A 19,974-nucleotide genomic window follows, 5' to 3' on the forward strand; every position below is an offset into this window, starting at 1 on the left:
GGGTAGTCTGGGGGAGACCCAGGCAGGCAGCTCTGAATCAAATCTGGCACGCTGAAGCTGAGAGACACTGGCTCCACCTGTAGGCGTGGTAGCACGGCGGTTAGCTCAATCATTTCAAAACACCAGTGATCAGAGATCGGGGTTTCAATTCCTGCCGGTATCTGTAAGAGGTCTGTTGGTTCCCCCATGAACGCAGTGGTTTCTGTCAGGTGCCCTGGTTTCCCCCCATATTTCAAACTTGTACAGCTTAGGGTTAGTAAGCTGTGGGTTTGCTGTGCTGGTGCTGGAAGCACGACAACACCGGCGGGCAGCCCACAGCACATCCTCGGACTGTGTTAATCATTGTCGCAAATGACATTTCGTTATTTTGATTGCCTGTGATGAATAAAATTAATCTTTCATCTTTCTTTCAGTGCACTGTGCCAGACATTTACAGATCGTGCTATGCAGGAATTGTTCTAAAAGTAAAGTACATTCATGACACCATATACGACTTTAAGATTCATTGTTTTGTAGGTACTTACTCAAAAACTTTAAAGAAATACAATTGGATTTATAAAAACTATACATAAACAAAGACAGACAAATGACCAATGTGAAAAGAAGCCAAATAGTGCAAATAAATAATACAGAGAACATGAATTGCGGAGTCTTTGAAAGTGAGTCTGTAGCTTGTGGAATCAGTTCAGAGTTGAGTTGAGTGAAGTGATCCACGCTGGTACAGGAGCCTGATGGTTGAAGAGTAATAACTGTTCCTGAACCTGGTGGTGTGGGATCTAAGGCTCCTGTACCTCCTGCCCGATGGCAATAGTGAAAGGACCACATGGCCTGGATGGTGGGAGTAGATGTGAAAATTATCACATTTCCAACTGGATGTTCACTTCTGAACACACTTCATTGGCTGCAAAATGCGTTGGAAAGCCCTGTACGTTGTTATATTCATGCAAGTCCTTCTTTCATGTACAGCTTGAACGAGGGAAAGGACTGAGCACAGAGCCCATCAATTCATGGCTGAACAGTTTTTGCCATGCATCATCAAGGCTTTTGCTTCTCTCAGCCAATGGCACAAGGGGCCAAGGGCTTTGCCAGATAGCCAGGAACCAGAAACAACACTGCCAAATACAAACATCCTCCTATTCTAAACCCTGGCCAAGCTGTGATCTCCCATGTATAAAATGCCATCCTTAACCAACTTCCACTGGGAGAAGTAGAAACTATTTGTTAAACTGTGTTAAAGGTTGAAATCTGAAAGCATTTTCATACTTTGACTCTCTGTCTTACTGAGTAACCCATTCAGGCTCTGTCGCTGCTTCTCTCATATCACCTGCTGTGTGCAGTTCTCCATTCTAATTACTGCTCTGTCTGCGATAATTCTTCACTCCTGGTGTCAGCAGGATACCCACACCCCCGGCAATGAATGCACTCTAATAGGTGGAGAGGTTGTGGGTGGAACAAAGAAGATGTCATTCATTCAGCATCTCAATTAAAGTGTGCCATGTTCACTGCCTTGGCACTCCACAAATCTTCAAGTCCTCCAGCATTTTATGGATATTTTTAACTTCTTCTCCCAAAAGAGCTTGGAGCTCAACTCCCACCACTGTCTGGCGAAATTCTCCCCGTGACCACGTGAGTTTCCTCCGGGTGCTCCGGTTTCCTCCCACTTTCCCAGAGATGTACAGGTTAGGGTTAGTGGGCTGTGGGCATGCTATGCTGGCTCCGGAAATGTGGCGACACTTGTGGGCTGCCCTCAACCTTCAACCATTCAGTTCTAGAACTTATCAGTAAAATCCTAATCGTAACAGTTTAGCAACGCTGTGATCACTTTGATCAGTTTGCGTTCGAACGGATTTGGGATTTTTTTTTGTTGCACGAGGTGCGATGGTAACATCATGGTTAGCATCATACTTTTCAGTGCAGGTGAGCTGGGTTCCGTTCCTCCCGCTGCCTGTAAGGGGTTTATACGTTCTCCCTGTGAACGCATAGATTTCCTCCGAATGCTCTGGTTTCTTCCCAGTACAGTACAATAGACAATAGGTGCAGGAGTAGGCCGTTCGGCCCTTCGAGCCAGCACCGCCATTCAATGTGATCATGGCTGATCATCCACAATCAGTACCCCATTCCTGCCTTCTCCCCATATCCCTTGACTCCGCTATCTTTACGAGCTCTCTCTAACTCTTTCTTGAAAGCATCCAGAGAATTGGCCTCCACTGCCTTCTGAGGCAGAGCATTCCACAGATCCACAACTCTCTGGGTGAAAAAGTTTTTCCTCAACTCCGTTCTAAATGGCCTACCCCTTATTCTTAAACTGTGGGCTCTGGTTCTGGACTCCCCCAGTTCGTTTTTCTTGTGAAGGATCTCAAAATGGTGCCATGTGCCCATGAAGCCGCTGTAAGATTTTCATTGGGCTTACAAATACCTGTACCAGAGCTCATGACAATAAACTCCACGTGACCTCAGCGTCATTTGACTTGAGCCTGGGACTTCCCAGTCTGCTGTGGCGTGTACAGAGCCGGGACGCAGTGAGGACGTCCCATCAGCCAGAGGGTTGTGAGTTTAGTTCTCACTGCTGGAATGACAAACATCTGAGCTGGCACAATTGTACAGCCTAGAGTCACTGGAAATCGAAAGTAGCCTTACATGGAGTTAAGGTGGTTAAGAATGCACATAGCATGCTTGCCTTCATTGGTGAGCGGCACTGGGCATAAGACAAAGGAAGTCATGTTGCAGTTGTATAAGCTTTGTTTAGGCCTCACTTGGAGTTCCATTTGCAGTTCTGGTCGCCCCATTACTAGAAGCATGTGGAAGCTTTGGTAGGGCTGCAGAAGAGGTTCACCAGGATGCTTACTACCTGGATTAGAGAGGGTGAGCTTACAAGGAGAGGTTGGACAGACTTAGGCTATTATAGACAATAGACAATAGGTGCTGAAGTAGACCATTCGGCCCTTCGAGCCTGCACCGCCATTCTGAGATCATGGCTGATCATCTACTATCAATACCCAGTTCCTGCCTTGTCCCCATATCCCTTGCAAATCCAAAGCAATACACACAAAATGCTGGAGGAACTCAGCAGGTCAGACAGCATCTACGGAAATGAATAAACAGTTGATGTTTCAGCTGAGGCACCCCCCCCCCCCCACCCCACCTCAGGTCTGAAGAAGGAGGAGGAGGACCGCAGAATCAAAAGGTGAGGGAGGGGAGGGGAAGGAAGCTAGCTGGAAGGTGAAGGCAGGTGGGTGGGAAGGCAAAGGGCTGAAGAAAGAATCTGATAGGAGAGGAGAGCGAACCAAAGGAGACACTTGGGTTATTTTCTAAGTATTAGAGGAAGCTAAGAGGAAACTTGATAGAAGTTGATATTGATTATGAGAGGCACAGACAGGAAGACAGTCAGATTCTTCCTCCTGAGGTAGGTGTCTGAAAAGAGGATGCTGTCCAAGTTGCATGCCATCTTGGACAATGTCTCCCATCCACTCCATGATGTACTGGTTAGGCACAGGAGTACATTCAGCCAGAGACTCATTCCACCGAGATGTAACACTGAGCGTCACAGGAAGTCATTCCTACCTGTGCCCATCAAACTTTACAACTCCTCCCTCGGAGTGTCAGACACCCTGAGCCAATAGGCTGGTCCTGGACTTATTTCCACTGGGCATGATTAACTTATTATTACTTAATTATTTATGGTTTTATATTGCTATATTTCTACACTATTCTTGGTTGGTGCAGCTGTAATGAAACCCAATTTCCCTCGGGATCAATAAAGTAGGTCTGTCTGTAGAAGTATCAGATTCTAGAGAGCAACACACACAAAATGTTGGACAAACTCAGCAGGCCAGGCAGCATCTGTAGAAAAGAGTACAGTCGATGTTTTGGGCCAAGACCCTTCTACGCACCACGCTCTCTGCCATGAGGAGGTACCTGGTGTCCCTATTCCAGTCACTTCCCAGAGAGAACTCTGTAATTCTCTCTCTGCCACCTGTAACGGACCTGTTGTACTCTCTTCCATAGATGCTGCCTGGCCTGCTGAGCTCCTCCAGCATTTTGTGTGCGTTGCTTGGACATCCAGTATCTGCAGATATTCTCGTTTGTGATTGAAAGATCAGATAGCATGCATTTAAGGTGGGGGGCGTGGTGTTTACAGGAGATTTGCAGTCCTAGATTCTTTTACACGGAGGGCTCTGCAGCACTCACATCAGCTATTCCATTCCATATTTCTTTTCTGAATGAATTAAACTTAAATTCCCCAGTAGCTATGTTAGGGTCTGAACTCCTGGGTTTGACTATTGGTAAACGTAACGTGCGATTAACTCATATTTGTGTGTGAGGGATCACCAGGTCATAACACAGTGTTAAGGGAAGCTAGCGTGGTACTTAAGTGGCAAACAACAGAAGAATATGGTACTGGGGGAGACGAGGATTGTGGGAAGGCTGAACCCCAACAGGGACCAGCAGGCCCAAGCGGCGTGACTCCATGCTGTAAACTTGTGTCAATATTTCAAGGCCTTCTGGCTATTTCTAATTAAGAACTGCGCTGTTACATCCACATTATGTTGACCTGTGTCAGCAGGTATCTTGATAATTGCACAGGCAGCGTGATTGGCAAAAGTAAGCAGGCATTTTGTGAGGAGGTGCAGCTGTCTCTCCTCTCATGCTGCTCTCAAGGGTGCTGAGCGGAGGTCAAGGATGCTGTGCAAGGGAACAGCGCTCTTGTGGAACACTCGCTGCTGTTCACTCATTTTCTCTGGCTGTGCAGTGAATCCAAGATGATTAGAATCACTCCAGAGGAATGTGCTTCTTGCTTCCCAGCTCAGCCTATACTCCATCTCCCTCCCTTTCGACAACAGGACTGCTTTCAGACTTCGAGTAGCAGAGTCATAGAGCATGACAGGTTGGGTGAGACTACAACTAGAGGTCATGGGTTAAGGGTGAAAGGTGACAAATTTAAGGGCAATATGAGGAGAGACTTCTTCACTCTGAGCATCATGAGAGTATGGAGCGAGCTCCCAGCTTAAGTGGGACATGTGAGCTTGATTTCAACGTTTAAGAGAAGTTTGGATAAGTACATGAATGGTAGAGGTATGGAGGGCTACAGTCCTGGTGCAGGTCAATGGAAGTAGGCACTTCAAATGGTTCAGCATGGAATAGGTGGGCTGAAGGGCCTGTTTCTGTGCTGTACTTTTCTGTGACTCTACAGCACAGAAATAGGCCCTCTCGCCCATCTAGCACACGCCAAACTGTTATTCTGCCTAGTCCCATTGACCCACACCCGGTCCACAGCCCATCACAGCCCTAGTAACACACACAAAATGGCGGAGGAACTCAGCAGGTCAAGCAGCATCTATGGAAGGAAATGAAGAGCCGATGATTGGTGCTGAGACCTTTCATCAAGACTGGAAAGGAAGGGGAGAGAAGCCCGAAGAAGGTGGAGGGAGGGGAAGAAGTACAACCTAGAAGGCGACAGGTAAGGCCAGGAGAGAGGGGGAAGGTAGGCAGCTGGAGGACAGGGAGGTGGGGGGGGGGGGTGGTGCCCCTCCCATTCATGTACCTAAACAAACTTCTCTTAAATGCTGCAATCAAACCTGCTTCCACTGGCAGCTCATTCCACCCTCAGATTCCCCTCAAATATTCCACTTTCACCCTTAACCTACTTCTGGCCTCACCCAACCTCGGTGGAAAAAGCCTACTTGCATTTATCCTATCTGTATACCCCTCATAATGTTGTACACCTCTATCAAACCTCCTCATTTCCTCTTGAGTTATGGGAAATAAAGTCTTAACCTATTCAGCCTTGCCTTTCTGACCCAAGAACACCTTTCACAGTGGTGCTATCTCATTTCCAAACACTTATTGTCATGTTAGCATCTCTGGTTACACTGCTTTAGCTCACCCTAATAGAATCAGAATCTGGTTTCATACCACTGGCATATGTCATAAATTTGTTGTTTTAAGGCGGCGGTACAGTGGTGCAATGGCATCAGCAGTGGACTTTGTGAGACCGATGGCCCTGGCTTCGAATCCGGACAGTTCCAAACCTGGGCAGCAGCAGTATCTGCGCGGAAGAAAGGCCAGGCAATCTACTTCCATATCCTGCCATGAGTCAATGACAATTCGACGGCACTCAGCAACAGCATTGCAATAAATAGTAATAATAAAGCGATAAATTACAATTAGAAATATATTAGAAGAGAACAAGGAGGGAAGATAGGTAGTGTACATGGGTAGATTATCCCAATAATACATAAATAATGATGTTTTGTCATGCAAGTGCCATATAATCCCTGTTAATTTAATATAATTCAATCTAATCTAACCTAAGTTCATGATAATTTATGTTTTCTACTTCTACAAAAAGCTAATTCTGATGGCCCCTCTACCTAGGGTGTTTATGATCATGATAATAAGAAGTTAGTATGGTTATAAAGGGCAGAATGGCCACCCTCTGCATTGCTCTTGTTCTCTGTTTATTAGAGACGTAAGGTCATAATATTTTTTTAATTTCAATGCACACATCAGGTGTTACCCTTAATTCAGGTTTGAATTTTAAATCCTACATAAGGAAAGTGACTAGAGCAGCATTTTCACACTTTAGAAATATTGCAAAGGTATGTTCGCTTCTGTCACATAATGATGCTGAATAGCTAATTCACGCCTTTATATCAAAAGACTAGACTACTGCAATGCACTTTTTACTGGCCTTCCAAAGCAATCTATTGACAAACTTCAACTCAATTAGAATGCTGCTGCTGGAGTTTTAACAAAAACCAGGATGAAGAAGTGTATCGCTCTCGCCATAACTACTCCGCTTTGGTTTCCTGTATCTTTTAGAATTGATTTTAAAGTTCTCTTACTTGGTTTTAAAGCTTGCGAATGTCTGGGACTGCAGTATATCACAGAGTTGCTTCTGTTCTACAACCCTGCTCGCGCTCTCAGCTCTTCTTCTGCCGGTTTCATAAATTTAAACAATCTCTCTCAAAATAAAATTAGCAGGTCAGCTTCTTTAGACTATGCTCCTAAATTGCAGAACTCAATACCTAAAACTATAACGGATGCAGACTCAGTTGACAATTCTAAGTGCCAGCTCAAGACTTATTTATTTAACCGTGCTTTTAACTAACATCATTTTGCCTTTTATTTTTATGTTTGCACTTTATCCCATTGTAAGGTACTTTCAACGACATTGTATGTAATGTGCACAATAAATGAGTTCTTGTTATTATATTGAACAACCCAAAGGAATTGTATCCATATCAGAAATACCGACATAACATTAATGAAGCAATTAGCTGAAGAAAATATTGTGATCAACATGAGTGAATAAAGCATCAACACCAGAAACCAGCTGAAAGCCAAACTACTATATCACACCCTTGCCACAAATTAGAGGCTGATGTCTTTCCCCTTGAATCAGAACTAACAACAGCAATTTGCATTTATACAGTCGGCCCTCCTTATCTGCGGGGGATTGGTTCCCGGACCCCCTGCGGATACCAAATAAAACACGGATGCTCAAGTCCCTTATTTAACCTGTTCCGGTGCAGTGGTCTTTAGGACCCAGCGGAACCCCGGACTTTATTTAACATGTCTCCGTGCGGTGGACATTAGGACCTGGCAGTGCAGCTCTGAATCCGCAGTGTTTCTGTTCACAAAATAATCACGATCACGATTGAAAATAAGGTGGAAGTAATAAAGTGATCGGAAAGAGGTGAAACACCATCGGTCATTGGAAAAGCACTAGGCTACAATCGGTCAACGATCGGAACAATTTTAACGGAGCTTGTGAAAGGCCCTGCCCCGATGAAATCTACAATTATTACTAAGCAACGCAGTGGTTTAATTGTTGAAATACATATGTTTCTTAAGTGTTTTATATGCATAGACAGGTAAAATATGTACTATATACTAAGAAAAACATCTGACTAACTGACGCTAAATAATACCCGATGTACCTGTTCCAACTTCAAATCCGACTTAAAGACGGACTCAGGAATGGAACTCATTCATAACCTGGGGACTGCCTGTACCTTTAAGTCATTTCTAGATTACTTACAATACCTAATACAATGTAAATACTATGTAAATAGTTGTTATACTGTGTTGTTTTGGGAATAATGACAAGTAAAAATAGTCTGTACATGCTCAAACAACGAGTGGTGGAGAGAGAACTTCCGGGTTTTCCCGATCCGCGGTTGGTTGAATCCGCACATGCGGAATCCGCAGACAAGGAGGGCAGACTGTATAGCATACTTGGTATAGGGAGTGGCTTTGCGAACTCTGACATGGACAGTCCCAAGGCCGTGAGAGGAGGGTTGGCATGTAGTTAGCTACTCCATCCCATAAAAACCCAAAGTTATAGAAACACCAGCAGCAGTTCCAAAGACCTCATCCCTGGGAGGGAGAAGATCTTCGCCTAGAAGTCGTATGACATTGTGGCGAAAGCGGAAGTCAGAGGGCCAATCAAACTTCGGCCCTGATCAGAGGACTCTGGTGAGCTACTGTCGGCAGACTATAACCCAGTAAGGGTGATTGGGCTTAAGAAGAAGAAGGTACTTTACAATACCAAAGAGGAAACCAGATGAGAAGCTGATGGAGCAGGAAACTGAGTTTAAAGGAGCATTGTAATGTAAAACAGAAACTGCAGTGAAGGACTTCTGTAGATGAAGGGAGCACATAAATGGGACGCAACTACCAGGCCAGGAGACAATTTACAACTCTCGATGCTTACAGCACGCTTGTAACATCATTAAAGACCCATCCCATCCTGGATACTGTCTGTTTAGTCTTCTGCCATCTGGTAGGAGACCCAGAAACATCTCAGTCAAGGCAGTTAGAATGAAAACCAGCTTCTTCCTGAGGGCTGTTATGTATCTGAATAATGCTACACCTCGGCTTGCCAATCACCTTTGAGTGCTATGGACTATCAAAGTCACTTGTAAATATCGGAAGTTATTTTTATTAAGCTGTACTGCATGCATTGTAAATATGTTTTGCGCAGAGTGGAGTAACACCACAATCTCACTGAAAAAATGACAATAAAGCTCTATTCTAAATAAATCCGCTAATCTAGTGGGCTATCACTCTCCCACAGTAGAGATTTAGTGTGATTCCAGCTTTACCCACAAGCGCAATCTCCAAATTTCCAAGTCCACTCTAGAAAGATTTGCTCTAGGTGACTGAAGTGGTCCATCAACAAGATGCAATTAAGATTTCAAATACCTGTAAAACTAAGGTTCGAGATGGTCTGTAACCCTTAAATCCCAACAGAACAACACAGTTGTACATGCTTCACACAAGGGAATGTTGACAAAGTGACCCAAGCACCTACCTTCATCCAGTTCCCTGGTGTGCGAGATGAGAGAAGTCCAAACATTGTAGGTCTTAATTAATCTATCAGAAAGGGCAGCTGAGATTTGGTGGTAGATCACTTCTATCATTAAGAATTCCATTCTCTACATCTCTTGACTCATGGTCCCCATCCTTCCCCTACCTTCATCCAGTTCCATTAGGATCTCGCATCTTCAGCTTCTACATCCAATCCAACATGAACCAAGATCCAGTTCATGGGAAAGCTTAACCCTCAACAAAATTAATTTTTGTCTTACATAATTTTTAGTCACCACCATTTGTAACATTTTAAATAAAATAACATTTTTAACAAAAGTTGTACAGTTTTAAACAGGAGACGGGGTCAATGCTCTGTAAGGAATGAACCAACACCACAATGGAAGAAGCCAGGTGTTACAAAATCAAAGCAAACCAAGTTTATCAGGTCAAGTACAAGTGGATCAAAGGAGACGGTTTTCATCTCTTCCAATACCATTCGAAGCCCCACATTACAAACAACTCTGAACACAACACTGAAAATCATAGTCAATAGCTCCCTAAATTAGCCATGACGACAACAATATAAATCAACCATTCCACCTGCACAAATCAAGTGAAATGTTCACTTGCTGGTGTCTGCCTGCGGCATTCAAGTAGCAAAGTACAAGACCAAGCACTTACGATGAGGCTGTGATCCCTCCCGAGCATAATGACCATCTTGTTTACTGTCCGGAGCAACTTATCCATGATGTCCTGAATATCCCGGTAAGTGTTTCCCTGGAAGATACAATATCGGATTATGGAATGAGCATTGTTAGGGCATATTCTACAGTTAGCAAATATTAATTTCAACAGCAATCAGTCTTCAGATTTGACTGTGGACTGTAGATTGAATTTAAAATGCAGCTCTGAACAATCATCTGCCCAGAGCTGCAGATGGGGGTTGATTGCAAACCAGGAAACACCATTCACTTGATGTCTACATATGCATGAATGCAGCTAGTGGGAGACAATGCCGATTAACACTCACTTCGGTTGTCTGTAGTATGGGTGTGAAGAAGGAGGTGTTCGAAAATTATATGTAATTCAAAGGAAGCATTGTAGATGCATTGTAACTATAGAATTTCCCTGCTGTTGTCTTTGATGTTTAGCATATAAAAATGTCATGTAGTATTAGGTCAGGCAGGCCTCTTCCTCTGAGAGTGCCTCGAATATCATGCCTGCTGTTCGTTTTTGCTGAACAAACACTTATATATCCACTAGCTTCAGTATCTGTCTGGTGACTTTGTTCACAGTGACAATAAGCAGAAGTATGAGGAGACTCACTAATCACAGGCACAACAATAGCATTATTGCAAACTGCCACACTACTATGACATCCCGGAACTTCACTGAATGGTAATGGAAAATGATTTTTGAGGTACCCATTCTTAACTAAAAAGAGAAACTATTTCATAATGTATAGCATCGCTTGACAGCACACTGGTTCAATTAAAGGAAGCAATATCAGAGGGACATTTTCATTGAATCTTCCCCTCCAGAGGCTGATGACGCTACACTCAGTGGCCACTTGATTAGGAACACCTGTACACCTGCTTATTAATGCAAATATCTAATCAGCCAATCATATGGCAGCAACTCAATGCATAAAAGCATGCAGACATGGTCAAGAGGTTTAGTTGTTGTTCAGACCAAGCATCAGTATTGGGAGGAAATATGATCTAAGTGACTTTGACAATGGAGTGATTGTTGGTGCCAGATGGGGTAGTTTGAGTATCTCAGAAACAGCTGATCTCCTGAGATTTTCATGCAAAACAGTCCCTTGAGTTTATAGGGAATGGTGAGAAAAAGCAAAAAAAAAATAAAATCCAGTGAGTGGCAGTTCTTGGGTAAAAATGCCTTGTTAGTGAGAGAAGGCAGAGGAAAATGGCCAGACTAGGTCAAGCTGATAGGAAGACAACAGTAACTCAAATAACCATGCATTATAACAGTGGTGTGCAGAAGAGCATCTCTGAATACACAAAACATCGAACCTTGAAGGTGACGGGCTATAGCAGATGAAGATCATCAGCATACACTCAAAGGCCACTTTGTTAGATCCAGGAGTACTGTATGGTTTTCAAGGACACATACACTTTCCGTTTCAGTGGGCTCCTCCACATCAATCAATACTAGTTTACTTTCTGGCTTATGTAATCTTAGGTTAAGAGCAATCTTAAAAACAGTCAAAGTCAACTGAAGTCCACGAAAGACAAACAGAAAATCACAGATGCTCATTGAAACTACTGGCTTCTGTAATGTACAAAGAAAGAAGAAACTGAACTCCTTTTCCCGTTCAATGTTTCACTTCATGTGGCGGCTGGGAGTGGGGCATAGTGCAGTTGCAATGGGTGGGTGCAGAGAACCACCCTTCATTTATTTCCTTGTAGCTTTCTCCTGAATTCCTGCTGCTTCCATGATGGGAGATCAGCCAAACTTTGGAACACATTGGACTAATAATCCAAAGCTGAGGAGAGGTTACAGCATAAAAGTAGGCCATGCAGCCCATCCAGTTCATGCTGGCTCTATACAGTGCAGTTTGAGGACAACAACAGACTTCAAGGTGACAAAAACAGGCTGGTGGAATGAATGGATAAATAGGAGATAATATTCAATGCTGAGAAATATAAGCTCTTACATTATGGTTGGAAGAAATGGAATAAACAAGAGGGCATAATTCTAAAAGGAGTATTCGGCAGAATAAAAGGGGTTCCTTAAGGTTGTTATAGCCAGTGTGGTGGTGGTAATGGGGATAAGCTCCCACTATCTATCTATTAAATGCATCTCAAACAGCCTCTGACAACCAAGTCCAGCTCCCGGCCTTCATGTGGGGCTTAGCTGTTACACCCGGCGGAACCATTTCTACTGACAGGGGAAGGGGCAAAGGTGTGTTACTGGTGCCTTAAAACCAGTCGCTTCAGGCAGATGGGGCTCATCAGCCTTGGTTGGGAGCTCATCCTGGAGAAGGAAAATTCTCATTTCAAACCTTCACTGCCTTGCAGCTATACCCTCTCTTGCAGAAGGCTTTGTGAGTAAACCCTGAGGAAAAGTCAGGAACTGGAGTCCCTGTGGCAGTCCTACATTGAGTTCAATGCTGACTGGCAACTCCTGCCATGCCACTGGTGCCAAACTATATTGATCTCTGCTGTTCCTTTGGACTCATCAGTTGCACAGAGAGGGGGAGCTTGCTACATGGACAACAGCTTGCTCTCCATACCGTACCGTAGACAAGATACAATAGCCATGGTCAACCCTGACCAATGCAGGGCCTCAGAATTCTAAAGGATTTAGACAAGAGATCTCGGTGTATTGAAGGTGGCAGATTAGGCTAATATGTTGGAAATTAAAACATATTGGATCCTGGATTTTATATACTGAAGAACAATGAAGTCACAAACAAACCTACACAAACTAATTATTCAGCCACGACTGGATGACAGTGTACTCACTGCAAGTAAAGTGTAAAAGCTTTGGAGAGCATTGCTGCAGAAAAGATTTACCTAAGTAATTCCAGGGATAAGTGACTTCAGTTCTGCAGCTGGACTGGAAAAACTGGGGTTGCTTTTGAAGGGTAGTCCCACTCACAAATCCTCTCATACCACCAGAAACTTATCCAGCTCCTTCTGAAGACTTGAATTGCCCCCACTAATGCCCCAGCAGGGCATTTCACTCCAACTTTGATGTACAGTCCTTCCCCAAGTCACTTCTGCTCCTTTAACCAAACATTTTAATTCAATGTCACTAGGTCCTTATCAGCTCCGCAATGTCAACAGTTTCATGCTTCTTTGTTGCTCCTTTCAAGACTAATTCAAGTGTTTATAAAGTCCACAATCCTTTATGTTTCATTTCCAATCACTTATTGACCTACTCTGCCAATGTCAATAAACTATGTACGTGCATCTACATTCAGTGGTCACTTTACTGGGTATCTTCTGTACCTAATAAAGCGGCCACTGAGTGTATGTCTATGGTTTTCTGTTGCTGTAGCCCATTCACTTCAAGGTTCGACGTATTTTGTGCTCAAAGATGCTCTTCTGCGCTTACCACCGTTGTAATGTGTGGTTATTTGAGTTACTGTCACCTTACTGTCAGCTTGAACCAGTCTGGCCATTCTCCTCTGACCTCTCTCATTAAAAAGGCATTTTAACCAACCTAACTGGACGTTATTTGTTCTTTTACACTGTAAACTCTAGAGACTGTTGTGCGTGAAAATCCCAGGATATCAGCAATTTCTGAGATACTCAAACCACCCCATCTGGCACCAACCCTCATTCCACGGTCAAAGTCACTTAGATCACATTTCTGACGTCTAGTCTGAACAACAACTGGACCTCTTGACCATGTCTGCATGCTTTTATACATTGAGTTACGGCCACATGATTGGTTGATTAGATATTTACATTAATGAGCAGCTGTACATGTGTGTACCTAATAAAGTGGCCACAGAGTGGCGATCTCTCTATTCTCTATCCTTTTCACAATTATGCCCCCTCCTGCTTATGCAATTTCTTCCAACCATAATATAACAATTTACACTCTCAGCATTAAATTTTATCTCCCACTTTTCCTTCCATTCTATATCTCCTTGAAGTCTATTACTGTCCTTAGACTTCACTGCACCAAGTTCTGTGCCATCTGCAGATTTGGAACCTAGATCTTCTACATCCAAGTCCAACTCATCAATATAAATTCAGAAAAAAGTGGTCCTGGTAATGAGCCCTGGGGATCTCCTCTGAACACTTCCAGTCTCATAATCAGTTTTTCACTAACACCCTCTGCTTCATGTGGCTCAATGTTCAATGTATTTGATTTGCACTCCTACATGACTTCAAGAAGGCAATATCTATTCTCAAAGGTCCCCACCATCCAATTCATGCCACCTTCTTGCATTTACAGGAGGTACTGACACTGGAAGACCCACACCATCAAATTCAACAACAGCTACTTCCTTTCAACCATTCAGTTCCTGAACCAACCTGCACAACCCTGACCATTATAGTTCAGCACCAAATGGGCCATCGGGCCAATTTGCATATTCTGTGGCTCAATGTGCGAAAATCAGCTTTTATTTTTATTTTACTTTACTGAGATGCAGCACAGAATAGGCCTTCCTGGCCCTCCCAGCCATCCCTGGTGTAACCCTCGCTTAATCACGGGACAATTTACAATGAGCAACGAACCTACTAAGTGGTGCGTCTTTGGACTGTGAGAGGAAACTGAAGTACACAGAGAACACCCACGCTTTCCACAGGGATGGGACACAGAACCCTTACAGGTGACGTCGGAACTGAACTCTGAATGCCTGCTCTTACTCCAAACCCTGTAATAGCAGCGCTATGCTACTGTGGTGCCCGTGGTAATGAAGTGTTGCAGGGAATCTGATGAATAATTGGCCAGGATGTCCCTGACTACTTGTAACAAACAGCCAGTGGGAATTTGGTATATCACCAAAAACACACAAATTTTTACAGAGGTGCCGTAGAGAGAATTCTAACTGATTGCATCATCATCTGTTATGGAGGGGCACATAATTGTAAAAAGCTCCATCAAGTTGGAAACTCAGCCAGCTCCGTCATGGGCACTAGCATCCAGGTCACCTTCAAAAGGCAATGCCTCAAAAAAGGCGGCATCCACCATCATAGAGCCCCATCAGCCAGGACATGTCCTCTTCTCCTTGGTACAGGAGCCTGAAGACACACACTCAATGATTCAGGAACAGGTTTTCCCCTCTGCCATCCGATTTCTGAATGGACAATAACCCATGAAGACTATTTCAGTATTTTTTACTCTTTTCTTTTGCACCACTTATTTAATTTACTATTCTGTCTTATATATACATCTGATTGGAGTTTATAGTTTTTAATATTATGTGCTGCAAGGTACCGCTGCTGCGTGTGACATTAAACCTGAGTCTGATTCCGATTCTGCACTAAATCCTGAGGTTACATCTGCAGAAATCTTACTTCATTGCAGTTGAGGAATTTCTTGCAAAAAAAATGACTCATCAACAAAAAACACAAATAACAGAAAAACTGCTGATGCTAGAAATCTCAGCAACACACACAAAATGCTGGAGGAACCCAACAGGCCAGGCAGCGTCTATGGAAATGAATAAACAATTGATGTTTCGGGCCGAGACCCTTCATGGGTCCCATCTACATGCAAATACACCATATCTTTCAAAACATTTCTTATATATGCATCTATCTAAACGATCCTTAAACGTTTCAAATAAACCTGCATCTTCTGCGGGCAGTTCATTCTATACTTGCACTGTCCTCTGAGAGAAGATTTCCCCCTCAGGTTTTCCTTAAATACTTCACCTTTCACCCTAAACCCATGGCCTCTGGTTCTAGTCTCACCCAATCTGAGGGGAAAGATAGTGGAGTCAAGGGATATGGGGAGAAGGCATGAACGGGGTACTGATTGTGGATGATTAGCCATGATCACATTGAATGGCGGTGCTGGATCGAAGTGCCGAATGGCCTACTCCTGCACCTATTGTCCATTGAGAAAACCTACATGGTATTTACCCTACCTAAAATACCGATGAAGGGTCTCAGCCCAAAATGTCGACTTTTTATTCCCAGCCATAGATGCTGCCTGACCTGCTGAGTTTCTCCAGCATATTATGTGTGTTGCTCTAGATTTCCTCTTTTGTCTATACGTTATTTTGTATACCTCAATCAAATCTCCCCTTATTTGCCTGTGCTCCAGGGAATAAAATCCTATCCTATTCAATCCTTTCTTATAATAGGTCCTCAAGTTCTGGAAACATCCTTGTAAATTTTCTCTGCACGCTCTGAAACTTCTTGATATCCTTGCTGGAGGGAGGTGACCAGAAATGAAGACAACACTCAAAATCTGGCCGCACTGACATCGATACAATTTCAACATTACATCCTGATTCCTGCGTTCTATACATAGCCCCTCGATCCACTACTTTTTGACATCTATGTAATGAACATATTTTAGAATTAGACATATGAGACTCAGTGATTTTTGAATTACATTTAAATGGAATTTTGTACAGTACTCTTATAACATAGAACGGTGCAGAAGAGGAACAAGCCCTTTGACTCACCATGTCGTGTCGAGCTAATTAAGCTTGTAATTAAAAGCTGAACTGAACAAATCCCTTCTGCCTGTACATGATCCATATCCCTCTATTCCCCTATCTAAAAGCCTCTTAGACACTTATATCGCATCTGTTTCCACCACCACTCCTGGCAGCTTGTTCTAGGCACACACTACTCTATGTGGAAAAAAACTTGCCTCGCATTTCTCCTTTAAGCTCCCCCCCCCCCCCCCCCCCCCCGCTCACCTTAAAAAATTGTCCTCTAGTACTTGACGTTACTACCTGGGAATAAAAAGATATGACTATTGGCCCTGCCTGAGTCTCTCATAATCTATCAGTTCTCCCCTCAGCCTCTGCCACTCCAGAGAATACCATCAATCTCTCCTCGTGGTAAAAGCCCTCTAGTCCAGGCAGCATCTTGGTCAACCTCTTCTGCGCCCTCTCCAAAGCTTCTGGATCCTTCATATAATGGGGCAACCAGAACCAGATTATGGACCTGAACTTAATACTGTATTCAGGCAGAGATGAGTGCTCTCCAGCAGCAAGTCCTTGAATCAGTTTTGTGCATGCACTTCATCGCTGCTTGCAGCAAATAGAAATCAAACTATTGCGGCTCTCAGGCGGTTAAATGCATTTCAACCATATCTAGAGCCTCTGGAGATCTGAAGGTATAATTATCAGTAAAAGGAACAAATATCTGGAGTGTTATCCCTACAGTCTCCTCAGTCATTACAGAATGATCATGCCAAATCTTTTAGGTGCTATTTAGAACAGGATTAGTCTTGATCCCAGTCGAGAAGGTGCTGACTGTCTTTCAAGCAACCATTGACAGTCTGTGCATGTGAATTGTGACTGAAATCAGAGATCGGTGTAATTCACTGGGAAAAAGCAGTTAAGTCAGAAAGAAAACACATCGGTTTGACTAAAAGTGGATTTACTAAATGTATTTACCATCTTCAATAAGCCTAGTCTTGTCTGTTTATTGCTTTATATTGAATGTAAATTGTTGTGCATGAATATAGCCCGCAGGCCTCACAAGCACACAGCTAATGAAAACTATGTACTTCACTACAAACTACTCTGATCTTTCTACATTTAATCTGTCAGACACTGAAACAGAGGCAACGTTAACTCTACAGACAGTAAGTAGATTCACAATAAAAAAAGGACGGAGGAGATGCTCGAGAGCTTCAGGTTCCTTGGTGGAACTATCACAAATAGCATGGCCTGGCCTAACCACATGTACACTATGGCCAAGAAAGCACACCAGTGCCTTGAATTTCACAGAAGTCTGAGGAAATTCAGCATGTCCCCACTGAACCTTATCAGTTTATTACAGATGCAGCATAAAAAAAACATTTTATTCAGATGCATCACACCTTGGTATGGTAATTGTTCTGCCCATGAACACAAAAAATGACAAAGTACAAAATACAAAGTAAATTTATTTAATTTATATGTCACTGTATACTACCCTGAGTTTAACTTACTTGTGGGCATTCATACTTGAACAAAGAAATACAATGGATTCAGTATATATACTTACTGTAATTCACAGATTTTTTTCTATTGTATTGTATTGTTGCAAAGTTAACAAATTTCACGACATATGCCAGTGATATTAAACTTGATTCTGATGAAAAATATACACAAAGGAAGACTGACAATCAATCAATGTGGAAGTACAAAAAAGATAATTATTATAATTAGTAAATAAATAATACTGAGAACATGAGCTGTAGAGGCCTTGAAAGTGAGTCCATAGGTTGCTGGAATCAGTTCCAAGTTGAGGTGAGCAAAGTTAATGACACTGGTTCAGAAGCCTGATGGTTGAGGGTAATAACTGTCCCTGAACCTGGTGGTGTGGGACCTAAGGCTCCTGTACCTTCTTCTCGATGGCAGCAGCAAGAAGAGAGCATGATCTGGATGGTGGGTGTCCTTGATGATGGATGCTGCTTTCCTATTGAAGTGCTACTTGTAGATGTGCTCGTTGGTAAGGAGGGTTTTTCCCATGCAGGACTGGGCTGTACTTACTACTTCTTGTAGGATTTAAAAGTCTAATTTTATCTTTTTTTTTACAAATGCCACATAGAAAGCACCTTATCCAGATGCTATTGATGGTGCATCAGTATCACACTTTGGCATGACAACCACACTGCCTAAAAATGCACGAAGTTGCAGATAGTTGTGGACACAGCCCAATCAATCATGAAAATGAGTCTCCCCTCCACTGACTCTGCCTAAACTCCCTGCTGCCGCTGGAAAGTAGCCAAAATAATGAAGGACCCACCCACACCGATCATCCCTTTTCTCCTCACTCCCTTTAGGCAAAAGATAACAAAAGCTTGGTACATCCCACCCAGTGCAAAAAGGAAAGACTCTGGAATAGTTTTCTTATATAATAAAGATGAAATTGTGACATCAACAATCTATCTTGTCATGACTCTTACACCTCCTTGTCTCCCTGCACTGCCCCTTCTCCTTGTGCTGATTCTGTATTCTATTATTGCTTTTCGTTTTGTACTACCGCAATGTACTTATTGCATATATGGAATGACAAGACCCATGAGGCCATAAGATCAATGAGCAAGAATTAAGCCATTCAGCCCATTAAGTCTACTTCACCATTCCATCACGGCTGACTTATTATCTTCTATTCACAACCCCAACTCTTCCCTTTTTCCTGTAACCTTTGATGCCTTACTAAGCAAGAACCTATCAACATTTCTATTAAATCTACCCAATAATGGCCTCCACAGCTGTCTGTGTCAATGAATTCCACAGATTCACCAGCTTCTGGCTAAAGAAATTCCTCCTCATCTCAGTTCTAAAGGGGCATTCTTAATCTGTCTGGAGGGCATCAAACAAAAGCTGTTCTTTACTTATATATTATTCTTACATATATTTTTAATTATTATTACATATTATATATTGACAAAATTCTATAGAAGTGTGAGGGAGGGGATATTGACGACCCGCATCAATGCCTGGTATGGAAACACTAATGTCTTTGAACAGAAAATCCAACAAAAAGCAGTGGATACAGCCCCAGTCCATCAGAGGTAAAGCTCTCCCCACCACTGAGCACATCTACACAAAACGCTGTCGCAGGAAAGCAGTATCCAAAATCAGGGACATACCCTCCCCCAACCAGGACATGCTCCCTTCTCACAGCTGCCATCAGAAAGGTACAGGAGCCTCAAGACTCACACCATCAGGTTCAGGACCAGTTATTACGCCCCCTCCAACCATCAGCCTCTTGAACTAAAGGGGGTAACTTCACTTGCCCCATCAATGAATTGTTCCCACAACCAATGGACTCTTCAGCTCATGTTCTTGATATTTACAGATAATTATTATTTCTTTCTTTTTGTATTTGCATAGTCTGTTGTCTTTTGCATTCTGGGGTTAAACACCCAAATTGGTGCAGTCTTTCATTTATTTTATTATGGTTATTATTCTATTATGGATTTATTGAGTCTGCCTGCGAGGAAATGAATCTCAGGGTTGTATATGGTAACATATATATACTATGATAA

General features: G+C 42.9%; 1 protein-coding gene across 1 annotated transcript in view; it reads right to left on the reverse strand.

Moving 5' to 3' along the window:
• The window catches only part of LOC140726138 (dedicator of cytokinesis protein 2-like), a 1,234,790-nt gene that overhangs the window by 738,309 nt on the left and 476,507 nt on the right, over positions 1-19,974 (reverse strand). Inside the window, exon 27 of the mRNA XM_073042110.1 lies at positions 10,000-10,095. Coding sequence (XP_072898211.1) covers positions 10,000-10,095 — 96 coding nt within the window. The remainder of the gene's footprint in view (positions 1-9,999; positions 10,096-19,974) is intronic.

The sequence above is a fragment of the Hemitrygon akajei genome, chromosome 4, assembly GCF_048418815.1.
Source record: "Hemitrygon akajei chromosome 4, sHemAka1.3, whole genome shotgun sequence".
NCBI classification, from domain to species: Eukaryota; Metazoa; Chordata; class Chondrichthyes; order Myliobatiformes; family Dasyatidae; genus Hemitrygon; species Hemitrygon akajei.